Raw genomic sequence first — 14,417 nt, 5'->3', positions numbered from 1 at the left:
TGTCAGTCATATAATGGCTTTGAGAGTCAAAAAAATATACACAAACAAAACCGAATTAAACCCTGCGGCTTGTGATGGTACATTGAGGTCCTAAGACACCAAACAATTGGTCTGTGCAAGAAACTGAACAGTATTTATATCATTTTTTACCTCTGACCCACCACAATGTCCAACAGTCCTGAGAGCGTTCACAAGAGCCGAGAGTGTTGACTTTTTACCAACTTCCAACTTTTGAGCCTGATCGACTAAAGTTATGGTTGCTTGCTCTTCGTCGCACGTTGGATGTTGCGGTGGATCAGAGGTAAAAAATGATATAAATACTGTTCAGTTTCTTGCACAGACCAATTGTTTGGTGTGTTAAGACCTCAATGTATCGTCACGAGCCGCAGGGTTTAATTTAGTTTTGCCTGTGTATGTTTTTTTGACTCTCAAAGCCATAGAGCATGACTCCCATTACATGACTGAGAGACTGCAACAGTCTGAGTTAAACATCTTTGTTTGTGTTCTACTGAAGAAACAAAGTCACCTACATCTTGGATGCCCTGGGGGTAAACAGATAAACATCAAAATTGAATTTCTGGGTGAACTATCCCTTTGAGAATATTTTGAATATGATTCATTTGTGCTGAGAACATTCTAGCAATCATTTCTGATGAATATTAATGTAGAATTGTTGTTATTTTCAAAATTAATGACAGGTGAAACATTTTCAAACATGTTTTGTCATATGTCTCAAGAATCAGTGAAAATAGTAGAGAAAATATCCTGTGGTTGAGAATAAATGCTTTGCAGCTTGACACAGATCATAACAATTCAGAAAAAATGAAGTAAATAAATAAACAATTTCTGGTTTAAATGAGTCCAGAAATCATCACTTCATGATTATAATAATAAAAAAAAAAACTTTCATGAGTAATTCCAGTGATTATAATGAGGAGGGCTCCTGATGATATGTAATTAATGTCTGAAACAATAATCATCAGTCTTTTTTTTTTTCTTTTTTTTTTCTCGGATGATGCTTCCTGTGCATCCACAAGCTGCTGCCTGTAACAGCTCTTGTCTGTCCACCTTCCTTTATATCAGCCAGAAATTCAAGTGGAATTTATGTTCATGTTAATTTGTTTTAATGTTTACTAGGTTAAAGGTTTACTAGGCCAATATTGAATCTTTAAACAATGCATGTATTATTTAGTCTGACTTTTAGATCAACACAAAGATCAGTGAGCATTGAAAAGGCAAAAGAAAAGGAAAAATGTGATGGGTGCAACAGAATATACAATATAATTATTTATCTTATTATAAATAAAAACATTTAGCTAAAAATGGTAGAGTCTATATATATTAAAATAAAACAATAAATTAAAATAAATTAAAAAGGAGGAAGTTACCTTTCTCCTGAAGCCATTCCTCTACGGGCCGGGCATATTTGAAAGGAATTTTCTTATTGGCCATTTGAATTCTCTCATTATCGCTGTTACCTTGGAAGTTTAAAAGACATCTTTAAGAATCAATAATAAGAATCAATAATCACTCATAATTACACTTTCTGTCAAGATTTTATATTATAAGTTATTTAAACACTTTTAGAAGAGTTTAGTCATGTAAATTTATGTTTTTTTGAAAGCTTGTGTTCATAGTTAATTTTCTTTTTTTCCTCCAGTAATGAAACACTATTTAAACTGCGTGTCTACTCCATCTTCTCTTGTTATTAAATCAATCATCACCAGAGTTGATAAAAACATATTTAGAATAAATTTGGTTCATCTGTAAGAGATGCGCAATGAATGCCAGCAGATTAGCTGCCTGCGGTCAATCCATCTATCCATCAAAAGATGATAGCATACACTTTTTCATGCTTCGCATACTTATAATTATATACACATTTATCTGCTGATTGCTAATGATGCCGGTCAATATTTACAATTTTTCACACAGAAAACCACATCAATAGTCATAATCATACAGCAGCATTGACAAACAAGAACTAGACAGCAGCTGCTTCTCTTTTCCAAAGCCACGGAAATTATATAGTTGTGAAATCATGTTTGATGAATGAGCTGGTACCGATGGGACTCCACTCACGAGATCCGTCAGGGGATGTTTGTTTTAATGGCAAGCCCATAGAGCCGTGCTGATATTCCATGCGATCGTGGGCTCGTGGAGACGCAGCGGGAAGCTGATCAGAGGGGGTTCTGGATGTCTTTTGAGGACAGGGGGCCGCAGCGTCGTGCTGTTTCAACAATGACTTGGAGTGCTAAGGGTGGCACGAAACTGCTGGATGTTGTGTGAGCCAAATTTCAGGACTCCGAGGAGGGGTGTACCAGGGGGCCAGCCTAAAGGGAGCCTCCATCATTGGCAGAGCTGTCTTCAGACAGCAGGAAGCGCAACCAATACCCTCAAAACCCGGGAATTCGAGTCACACACATCTAAGGCCCAAACGCTCTGAGGTAGCCTCTGAGATGAACCGTCAACAAAACACAACAAAAGTTTAAGATTTGTTTCACAAAAAGGGAAGAATGAGTTCTGAGACAAGTCTACTAGGAACTGTATCTTCTTTCATGTTACGCAGAAGACAGAAAGTCACACAGGGTTGGAAAAACAAATACATTAGAGCTGCTCGATATATTGGAATATAATATGCTGTGATATGACTTAATGCGATAGTGAAAACAAATATGTGTTATAAATATATTTATTTGCTGGCAATCCATCACACACACACACACACACACACACACACACACACACACACACAAAAAACAGATGGTTAAATGTTATATAAAAATAAGACATTAATTAATTTGACAGTGTACTATAGATAGTTACTTTAGTTAACTAAAATTTCAAATGAAATTAGAACTAAAACCATAAAAATAAATAAAATATAAAATAAAAGTTTAATAAAAATTCAAAATCGTAGAAAATAACTTACTAAAAATAAAATAAAATGTTAAATGTTTATAAAAAATAAGAAAAAATGTAAACAAACGATAAAAATTAATAAAAAATAAGATAAAATAAAATAAATAAAAGTTGAATGAAAATCAAAAATCTGTAAAAATAACTTGATGTACCAAAAAGTAAAAAATTAAATAAAAAACAACCTAATGCTTAAATGTAAAACAAGACAGCATTTACATTAAGACATATACACACATACATATATATATATATATATATATATATATATATGTGTGTGTGTGTGTGTGTGTATCAGTATTAACTATAACTTCAAGTGAATTCAAACTAAAACCATCCAAAAACAATAAAATGAATAAAATCAAATATTAAAAAAAGGAATAAAAATTAAAGTTGAATAAAAATCTAAATTTGAAGAAAATTACTTGATAAAAATAAAAAAGCCTGACGATTTTTCTAAAATAAAAACATTAAGACATTAATTAAATTAAGACAGAAATATCAGTATTGTAATTTTACAATGTATTACACAGTTACTGTTGGTAACTAAAACTTTAAATAACATTTAAACAAACCATAAAAAAAGATCTAAGAAAATAAGTTGATGTAAAAACAAATAAGACATAAACATAAGTATTGTAATTTTACAGTATATTACACATAGTTAATAAAGTAATAACTAAAACTCCAAATGAAATTAAAACTAAAACCATAAAAAATAAATAAAATTAAAATTAAAATGAAAATAAAAGTCAAAATCAAAAATCAGACAAAATCCTGATGTACTAAAATTAATTAAGACATAAATATCAGTACTGTAATTTTACAGTGTACTATACATAGTTACTATAGTTAACTAAAATTAGTTAAAACTAAAACCATAAAAATAAATTAAACATAAAATAAAAGTTGAATGAAAATCAAAAATCAAAGAAAATAACTTGATGTGCTAAAAATAAAATAAAATCCTAAAAAGCCTAAATGTTTATAAAAAATAAGACATTAATTACTGTAGTTAACTAAAACTTAAACCAAAATTTAAACTAAAACCATAAAAACGAAAATAAAAATGAAAATATAAGTTAATCAAAAAATCAAAAATTGAAGAAAATAACTTGATGCCCAAAATAAACAACAACAAATACTATAAATAAAAACTAAAGCAACAAAATGACTTAACCTTAAAATGAAAATCAAAACAGAAAATAAAAAATAAAACGGATTATTTTTATTTACTTTTTTTACTAACAGATAACTCCTGTATTTTTGAATATCACAATATTTATTGCAAAATTAAAATGATTAAAAGGACAGTTTTATCCACTATACTGCAGCCCTAGAGTAAATGACAGAATTTGCATTTTTAGCTGAATTATGCTTTTATCGTGCCACTAACAGAGTAACCCCAGTTAAACCCACCCATGTGACCTAACCTGCAAACCTTGCGTTACAAGTACAGACAGTTATCCATGTGGCGGCACCGCAGACAGATGTTGCAGGTGGCTAGCAAGGGACTCTAGCAGTGGATGTGTGGGAGGGCAGTGGGACAAGAAGAGAGCAGATGGAGAGAACGAATGGGATGCTTATTATCAGCGGAAAGAGGGAGTACAGCCAACTGAGGCCATGACCTCTCTCAAATTTACACGTACCACACATGGTTTTTCCCCATTCTCTCCTATTATATTCCCAAGTCCCAAATTCAGTTTTACCCTGGTAAAGAATGTGTTGTGCTCTAAATAGATCCTCAATAGAGGCAATGTCAACTGCTATCATTCTAAGCTCGGCTAAGGTGTTAGTGGTGGCACTACAGGGTAGTCTGATGGTGGAAACTCATTAAAGATAGGCTCATCCAGAGCTCTGGCTCTGTTATAGACATCATAACCCTGGGTTCTACAAATAAAACCTCATATACAGAGAGTTTATAAGAATATTTCATCCAGAGATTACTGTCAGCATGTACTCGCCCGCATGTTGTTTTCAAACCTGTATGAGTTTCCTTTTGAAGAATGTATTGATGAAACAATAAAAGTAAATGGGGTCCAAAAAACAAAAATAAATACATTTATACAACAAAAATAATAGACAAAAAATATTTCTAAAACAAATTAACAAAATACAATATAAATACTAAATCATAAAAAAAATCTTTAAAATTTACAAGTGTATACTAATTTTACTAATTACTACTACTACTTTAATTTAATTACTAAAATTACTAAACGTATTATATATACCACAGTTGAGGTCAAACGTTTACATCCCCCTTTCAGAAACTGTAAAATGTTAATTATTTTAACAAAATAAGAGGGACCATACAAAATGCGTGTTATTTTTTATTTAGTACTGACCTGAATAAGATATTTTACGTAAAATATGTTTACAAGATTAAATAATAGTTGAATTTATAAAAATTACATTTTGAATTTGAAGATCAGGGTAAATTTAACTTATTAACACTTCTGGAAAATGTGTAACTATCTTCTATAGCCTCTGAAGGGCAGTACAAAATGAAAACAATATGATATTTAGGCAAAATAAGAAAAATTTACACATTTCCAATCTGTTCAAAAGTTTTCACCCCTGGCTTTTAATGCATCGTTTTTCTTTCTGGAGCATCAGTGAGCGTTTGAACCTTTTGTAATAGTTGCATATGAGTCCCTCAGTTGTCCTCAGTGTGAAAAGATGGATCTTAAAGTCATACAGGCGTTGTTGGAAAGAGTCCAAATACAGAAAAATGCTGGAAAACCAAAGAATTTGTGGGACCTGAAGGATTTTTCTGAGGAACAGCTGGCAGTGTATTTGTTCAGGAAAAACAAGAGACTCATGAACTGAAAGGGGGGTGTAAACCTTTGACCTCGACTGTAAATAATTACAAATTATACTAAATATATAAAATATTATACTAAATATTTATAAATTAAGTAATAGGTTATATTTAAAAATGATAATGATTCAAAATATCCTAGTATTGTATATAAATGTTACTAAAATAACACTGCAATAATACTAAAAACACTGAGATATATTTTAAAATCTCTTCAGTGGTGCGCAGAAGAAATAAACAGATGAGTTGAACTATGTTGTGTTGATGAAGGCTCAAGCTCAGCCTGAGTTGTGCCCCAATTCTGTTTTCTTCTCTTCTTGTCATGCCTATCTAAGCATTACATAAACCAAATGATTTTATATTGAAAAGCAAAAAATGTAAAATATTTTAGGAGCTTTGTTGTAGTTTTTTTGGGGACAGTGGGGTTAGGGATGGAGGACTGCCTGGTTCACAGACATTTGTGGATTTGTGCTGCTTTGATCCAGCAGTACAGAGGGCATGACACCTTTTCTCACTCCTGAGAACATGAAAGGCTCTTTGAAAATGAAACAGCACTAGGAGGTGTTAACATGGCACAGGATCACACGCTGCGGGGGAGTTTTCCTCCTACTGTGATTAAGTTTCACAAACACATACAAGAATGTGAGATATCTGTGCATTTTAATTTCCTTTAATTCTAAATTAGAGGAACCCTTAATGGCTCTGCGGTAGCACGGGTGCGCGCCAGAAAAACCCTAGACTGCTGCCACATTTAAAATGTATGAGGTATTTCATAGAAATTGTTACATTTTTGTATAATTAGACGTGATAAGTGCGGCTCGCTCTCTGTGGAAAAGCCTGCTAATAACAACAACTCAAAATAATTCATGAGAACAACCATGTGATTGTGAACATTCTCCCCTTTGTAATCCAGCAGTGTTGTGTGCAGTTGTTCTCGCCACCGAGTGATAAATTGCTACGGGGCGCCATTGCCGTCTCGCTGAAAACAAATATAGCTTATTGCATGAAACCGTCGGCCTTGCCAAGTACTATTTGAGCACCAAAAAAAAAAATAAAAAATCTCCTCATAAACACTACTGTGTTGCGTTTCACAGTGACAAATTATTGCTATTTTGTGTCTTTTGTTGGGAAAAATCATTGAGAGAAGGCAAAAAGGCAAAAAATGAGTTTTAGGGACCTGATCTACTTACAGAAAAGCGCTGTGGTACTGCCACGATTTTTTAAAGTGGTATCTTGGAAAACATATATACTATACCATACCATAGCATTCTTTACCACAGGATCCTATTAAATAAAGCTGAAATTAAATACAATCTGAATTTTAGAGTAAAAACTTAAATAAAAACTGTAAATGTTGGCAACTTGGCAAGTAACTGCAATACAATGTCTAAGTACTAAAATTACTCACTGAAATAAAAATAAAACTAAATATTTTTAAAAATCTAAAAATGTATAATAATACCAAAAGCACATAATTACTGCAACTAAACTTGAATTAAAATTAAAATGAAATATTTTTAAGAAATATTAAAAAAGGCTAATTCTAAATATTAATAAATACTATATAAGCACTTAAATAACACTGAAATGAAACTTGTATTATCAAATAATACCATCATTTTTGACAGCACCATAATGATTTTTGGTCACACAGCAGTAAATCTGGAAATGTCAATTAAATTAAAATCAACATGAAATTGTATTGTATATATTATATAGATAAATTGAAATATATATATAAAAAATGGAGCATTAATAATAATGGCAAAAGCACATAACATAACAAATAACTAAAACTAAACTTAAATTTAAAAGAAAACTGCAAATCTAAAAGCTAATTCTAAATTTTCAAAAACACCATAGTAGTACTTAAATAGCATGGAAATAAAACTTGTATTATTGAATAATACCACCAATTTTGACAGCACCCTAATATTTATATATAAGTACAATAACTCTGGAAATGTGAATTATATTAAAATCAACATGAAATTGAGTCTATTTTTGAATATTGTTATATTTGAATCGTATTTATATAAATAGAAATATTTGTAAAAATTAATAATAATAACAAAAGCACATAACATACCAATAACTAAAACTAAACTTGAATGAAAATGAAAACTGTAAATATAAACATAAAAGCTAATTATAAATATAATAAATATTAGTACTTAAATAACATTGGAAAAAAATTGCTTTATCAAAAAATACCACCAATTTTGATAGCACCATAATATTTTTTGGTCACACTTTTTGAGTTATATTGTTATATTTGAATCATATTTATATAAATAAAAATATTTTTAAAAATCTAATTAGTAATAATGACAAAAGCACATTACATACCAATAACTAAAACTAAAATAAAAATTAAATAATTAAAATTATTTTAATAAATTTGGAAATGTGCAATAAATTTGGAAATGTGGATTATATTATTATATTTGAATGATTTTGTATATAGATAAATTTAATTATTTGTAAATCTTAGTCTAAAAAATGACTAATAATGACAAAAGAACATAACATAATTACTAAAATTAGAATTAAAACTGAAAATATAAAAATAAAAAATAATTCTAAATATAATAAATATTACATTAGAACTTTACAATTTGGTCACACAGTAGTATGTACAATACAGTTGGAAATGTGGATTAAATTAAAATCAACATGAAATCAAGTCTACTTTTGAATTACATTATTATATTTATATAGATAAATAGAAATACTTGTAAAAATCCAAAATGTAATAATAATGACAAAAGCATATTTGATTAGCACATTAAATTAAAATTAAAACTGTATAAAACAATATAAAAATAAAAGCTAATTCTAAATATTAATACATAACAGAACTAACATAACACTGAAATAAAACAATTTTGACAGTAACAAAATACTTTTTGGTCGCACAGCAGTAAATTTGAAAAATGTGAATTAAATTAAAATCAACATTAAATCGTGTCTACTTTTGGATTATATGTGCATACTAAATATCATGTTTCTTTCAGAAATACATTACATCATGGAAGTAAAAAGGGTTGCATGTTGACTTTCTCCCACAAAATGGGGTATAGCAGTACTTGAAGCATCATTTCATCATTTCAAGCCAAAGCTAAATGAGCACTGAAAGATGAAATCTGCGGTCTCCTGCATGAACTAAATATGTCACTCTGTCCACACTTAATACACCTTTAACTTTGACAAGGAGAAATTTTGAAATTTAAAACAGTCGAGCCGTCTCTCCAGCCTCTGTCTAATTCTCCCTCTCCAGCCTTTTCTGCACTCTCTCCCTGAGCACTCTTCTTACACTTGGCTTGTATCTCAATCGCAAGAGTCTTTCTGCACATTATCTCGCTCCAAACACATCCCCAAATAAGAAATGTGACTCCGGAGGATCGTCCCTCAGTATCTGAGGAGACAATGAGAGTGGGAACGTTTATCCGACCATCCTTGGTGGTTTCATTTAATCGTGGGATTAGAAAGACAGCTCATATTGAAAGCTTATCTCTCTCCCCCTCTGGAGAGATTTATAAGGGCAACAGATTTTGTTTTTGATAGGAGTAATTGTATTTGGCTCATAGGATGCACAAGTATCTGTTTCGCACACACGAACCCTGTCTTGAATCTTTTTTGTGATAAAAGGTTCCTTCTTTGTCAAAAATGCAATCTTGTCTTTTTGTTTTGAGAGATAATTGTCTTCTCGCGTTGCAGTCGAGCCGCCCGGCTCCATCCACACTCCAGAAGAGACGAAGGATCGCTTATCGTGAAATGTGTGCCGCTCACTGCTACGAGACTCGATCAGATTACAGGAGATGGTCAGGTCTTTGTAGATGCTATGTTGCTTCTGAGATGCTCGATAACATTTTTTTTCTATTTTAACATGAGGTTTCTGAGGACTTGCGAACTGCCTTCTGGTAAGACACGCTCGAGGAAAGAAAGAAAAACATTTCTGGTCATCTGACGTGAGTCACACTAAAGGGAAAAAAACTCATTCATATTAAACAGGATTGCAAAATAAACAGAGGATAATAGAAACAAGCAAAAGCAGACAGAGCAGGTGGAGCTCTTTTACTGCAATTTACTGCATCAGAAATAAGTCTCGAGAGGGGAAAAAAGCCCCATAATGCGTTAACAAAAGAAAGGATATGCAACCTTACAGAGAGGTTAGCAAAACAACAAGGATTTTCAGTCAAAAACATCATGCACGCCATCCAGACATTAACATCGAGGTGGCGCGACATGTTATGTGTGCTTGCTGATTTAGAAGTCATTGAACTGAAATGGTGTTCCTGAAGCGGGGCACCATGGGACCCTAAAGCATCATTTCTGAGCTTGCTTCAGCAACTACAGGGATGACACAGCATGTGGTAACCACATATGATTACACCTATGAGCTCAATCTCTGCACAATCACACGTAATAGGGTGCTGTAACTGCCATTTATGAAGGAAAAAATACATCTAATGGCTTCACACTTAACATATTCAAAAAGACTGGCAAAGTACTTAAATGACCTTTCAAAAGTAGTGTCATAATATTATATATTTATAAATGGATTTCACTTGATATTTATATCATCATCATTAATATTATTAAATTTTATTATATATTACATATTTTAATTTGTTGAAAGTTTGTGCTTCACATTAAAAAATATTTGTCCAATTGTTTAAATAAAAAAGATATTTGCAATATGTTTTTTTTTACTTCAAAATTTTACGTTTAATTTAACATTTCACCGTAATTGTGAAATTTACCAGCAATTTCTGAGTGAAAACAATTTCAAAGTAAATCTATAGAAGCCTTTTGGTTTCCACCACTGATAAAAAATTGTGAGTTTAATCTCACAGAATTGTGAGATATAAACAGGCAGTTCTAACCTTTCCTTAGAATTTCGTGATATTGAACTCGCTATTGTACGTTATAAAGTCAGAATTGTGAGAAATCAAGTCAGAATTGTGAGAAATAAAGTCAGAATTGTGAGAAATAAAGTCAGAATTGCGAGAAATGAAGTCAGAATTTGCAAAAAATAAAGTCAGAATTGTGAGATATAAACAGGCAGTTCTAACCTTTCCTTAGAATTTTGTGATATTGAACTCGCTATTGTAAGTTATAAAGTCAGAATTGTGAGAAATAAAGTCAGAATTGTGAGAAATAAAGTCAGAATTGTGAGAAATAAAGTCAGAATTGCGAGAAATAAAGTCAGAATTGCGAGAAATGAAGTCAGAATTTGCTAAAAAATAGTCAGATTTGTGAGATACAAACAGGCAGTTCTAACCTTTCCTTAGAATTTTGTGATATTGAACTCGCTATTGTAAGTTATAAAGTCAGAATTGTGAGAAATAAAGTCAGAATTGTGAGAAATAAAGTCAGAATTGCGAGAAATGAAGTCAGAATTTGCTAAAAATAAAGTCAGAATTGTGAGATATAAACAGGCAGTTCTAACCTTTCCTTAGAATTTCGTGATATTGAACTCGCTATTGTAAGTTATAAAGTCAGAATTGTGAGAAATAAAGTCAGAATTGCGAGAAATAAAGTCAGAATTGCGAGAAATGAAGTCAGAATTTGCTAAAAATAAAGTCAGAATTGTGAGATATAAACAGGCAGTTCTAACCTTTCCTTAGAATTTCGTGATATTGAACTCGCTATTGTAAGTTATAAAGTCAGAATTGCGAGAAATAAAGTCAGAATTGCGAGAAATGAAGTCAGAATTTGTGAAAAATAAAGTCAGAATTATGAGATATAAAGTCAGAATTGTGAGATATACAGTCGCAATTCTAAGAAATTATGTCAGAATTGTGAGATATAAACAGGCAGTTCTAAACTTTTCTCAGAATTTTGTGATATAAACTCGCTATTGTAAGTTATAAAGTCAGAATTGCGAGAAATAAAGTCAGAACTGTGAAATATAAACTTGCAATTATAAGAAATGAAGTCAGAATTGTGAGATAGAAACTCACAATTATAATAAAATAAGTCAGAATTGCAAGATATTAACAGGCAATTCTGACTTTTTCTCAGAATTGTGTGATATAAACTTGCAATTGCAAGTTATAAAGTCACAACTGTGAGATATAAAGTCAGAATTGCGAGATATAAACTTTTTAAAATACTTTTTCTCACAATTGTGAGTTTATATCTCAATTGTGTCTTTTTTAGGGCCTTTAAATGCAAAATAAATTTCATCACATACTAAATATAGATTGTACTTTAAAGAAATATTAAATCAGATAAATAAACACTGTATCTAACCAATAAAACAAAAACAAATGCGAGGTCAAAATAGTACTTTTTAGTAGTGTAAATCAAGAGCATCCTGGTGAATGAAGTGAACCTGGACTAACAGTTTCCAGCAGGGTGTGCGACAAAAGATGGAAAATGAGAGAACTGAATATCTCTACCAACCTCGCTGATGGTACAAAAATGATACGGTGATTTGACTGAAGTATGGCGGTCTGAACCACTGTCAGTGCTATAGCAGAATAGCAGCGCCCATCGCACATAATCGTCTACCATTTTCCCTGCTGTCATTCGCTATTACCCAGCCTGGGTCCTGGAACTGCCAAAGCAGCTACGGGGACATCAAAAAGCCTCTGCACAGCCATAAAGAAAGAAGTCATCTTCTTCTCAACACACACACACACACACACACACACACAAAGATGTGGACACGGACACACATCGTCGAGCCATCATATTGCGTACACGTGTGTCAAAAATGATATAACATCCCCACCGCGTTCCTTGTCGTAACCCCTGTCTCACGAATACGCTTGTCTCTTGAACATAGCATCAAGCTGCCGTCTGATTGACACACTCTGACATTTCCTGCCAAACTGCAGGGGTGTGTGGGACAGTTTAGGGCTGCAGCCAGAGTGATAAAGATTTAGACTGATACCATTTGCTCTTGCTCTATTTTGGTAGGGAAAAGGTGATTTTTCGGTTTCCCTCGCCTCTACCATGCAGGTTATTTTCTTTGCTCTTTGGTTAAACCAAAAAAAAAAAAAGGGTGAGAATATTAAAATAGTATACTTTTATAACAAAATAAAATAAGAAATAACATTACAAATAAATTAAAAACTAATACTACAAAAAAGTAGCCATATCTATGGAAGCCTGTTTCCACCACTGAATAAAAAATGTGACCCTGGACCACAAAACCAGTCATGAGGGTCAATTTTTCAGAAACTGAGATTTATACACTATCTGAAAGCTGAGTAAATAAACTTTCCATTTATGTATGGTTTGTTAGGACAATATTTGGCCGAGATACAACTATGTGAAAATCTGGTACCTGAGAGTGCAAAAAAATCTAAATATTGAGAAAATCGCCTTTAAAGTTGTCCAAATGAAGTTCTTAGCAATGCATATTACTAATCAAAAATTAAGTTTTGATATATTTACAGCTGGAAATTTACAAAATATCTTCATCAAACATGATTTTTACTTAATAATGATTTTTGGCATAAAAGAAAAATTGATCATTTTGACCCATACAATGTATTTTTGGCTATTATACCATGCTACTTTAGACTCGCCACTAGTGAGTTTGCATCTCGTAATTCTGACTGTTTTTTTTTTCAGAATTGCATGATATAAATTATAACTCGGTTGTGTATTTTAAAGGAAGGCGGGATATAAATTCGCAATTGCGAGAAATAAAGTCAGAATTTTTCTTGCAAATGCGAGTTTGTAATTCACAGTTCTGACTATGAGATATAAACACAAATCCAATTCTGAGGGGAGAAAAAGTGACATGTTCTCAAAACTGTGAGTTTATATCAATTTTGATTGGCAACTGAAGCTCACAATTCTGAGAAAAAAGTGTGTTTATATCTTTCAATTCTAATATTTTGCAATACTGACTTTAGGACTTGCAATTATGAGTTTAAATGTCACAATTCTGAGAAGAAAAGAAACTCTAAACTGTGAGTAAAAAGTCAGAGTTGTGAGTAAATAAAAACACATTTATTATTTTTTTTTATTGAGTGACAGACTTTTAGACATATCAACACTATAATGTATTAGATGTATTTTTTATATTTATTTTAATTAGTTTTGAATGATTATTAAATTATTCATGTTTTTAAAGATTGAATGAGTGTCAGATCATAGCAAAGGTAGTACAGTGTAAAAATATAGAAAAATATATGTAAAATAAATGTAAAAAAAGATTAAAATTAATAAAATAAACAGTTGTTAATATAATGTAAGCATATAAAATTACATGTTTATTTATTTACAAATTTATTTTAATTACAGATTATTAAAATAAAAAGATTTTAAGTCTTCATAGTTGGGTTAACTTCGAGACCAGTGAATGGGAGAGCAACACAAATATACTTTTTGTGTTCCCATTTGCTCAAATATATAGTATAGTGTTATAAATGCACATACATTTTTTTTTAATTCTAAATATTTTACGATTCTGATGACAGTCCTGTGAAAAGGGTCCATTGGTAATAGAAATTTAATTATCCAATATCAACCAATACTGATCAATTTAAACATCCATAACATAACGATGTGGGGTTGCTTTAATATATAGCAGAAGAATATGAACGAACCACAGTGAGGCTTAAGACCTCATCTTACCTGAGGCTGACTAGCAGAGATGGAATCAAAGGACTAAACTACAAATCTCACCCGAGCTACTAAAGAAGTT

General features: G+C 31.6%; 1 protein-coding gene across 1 annotated transcript in view; it reads right to left on the bottom strand.

Annotated features, from left to right (window-relative positions):
- LOC141348466 (neurexin-3a-beta-like) overlaps window positions 1-14,417 on the bottom strand; it is a 48,353-nt gene that overhangs the window by 990 nt on the left and 32,946 nt on the right. The window contains exon 4 of the mRNA XM_073852763.1: window positions 1,389-1,478. Within this exon, the coding sequence (XP_073708864.1) occupies window positions 1,389-1,478 (90 nt within the window). The remainder of the gene's footprint in view (window positions 1-1,388; window positions 1,479-14,417) is intronic.

Source organism: Garra rufa, chromosome 13 (assembly GCF_049309525.1).
Source record: "Garra rufa chromosome 13, GarRuf1.0, whole genome shotgun sequence".
Lineage (NCBI taxonomy): Eukaryota > Metazoa > Chordata > Actinopteri > Cypriniformes > Cyprinidae > Garra > Garra rufa.
This window is presented reverse-complemented; position numbering and strand designations above follow the sequence as displayed.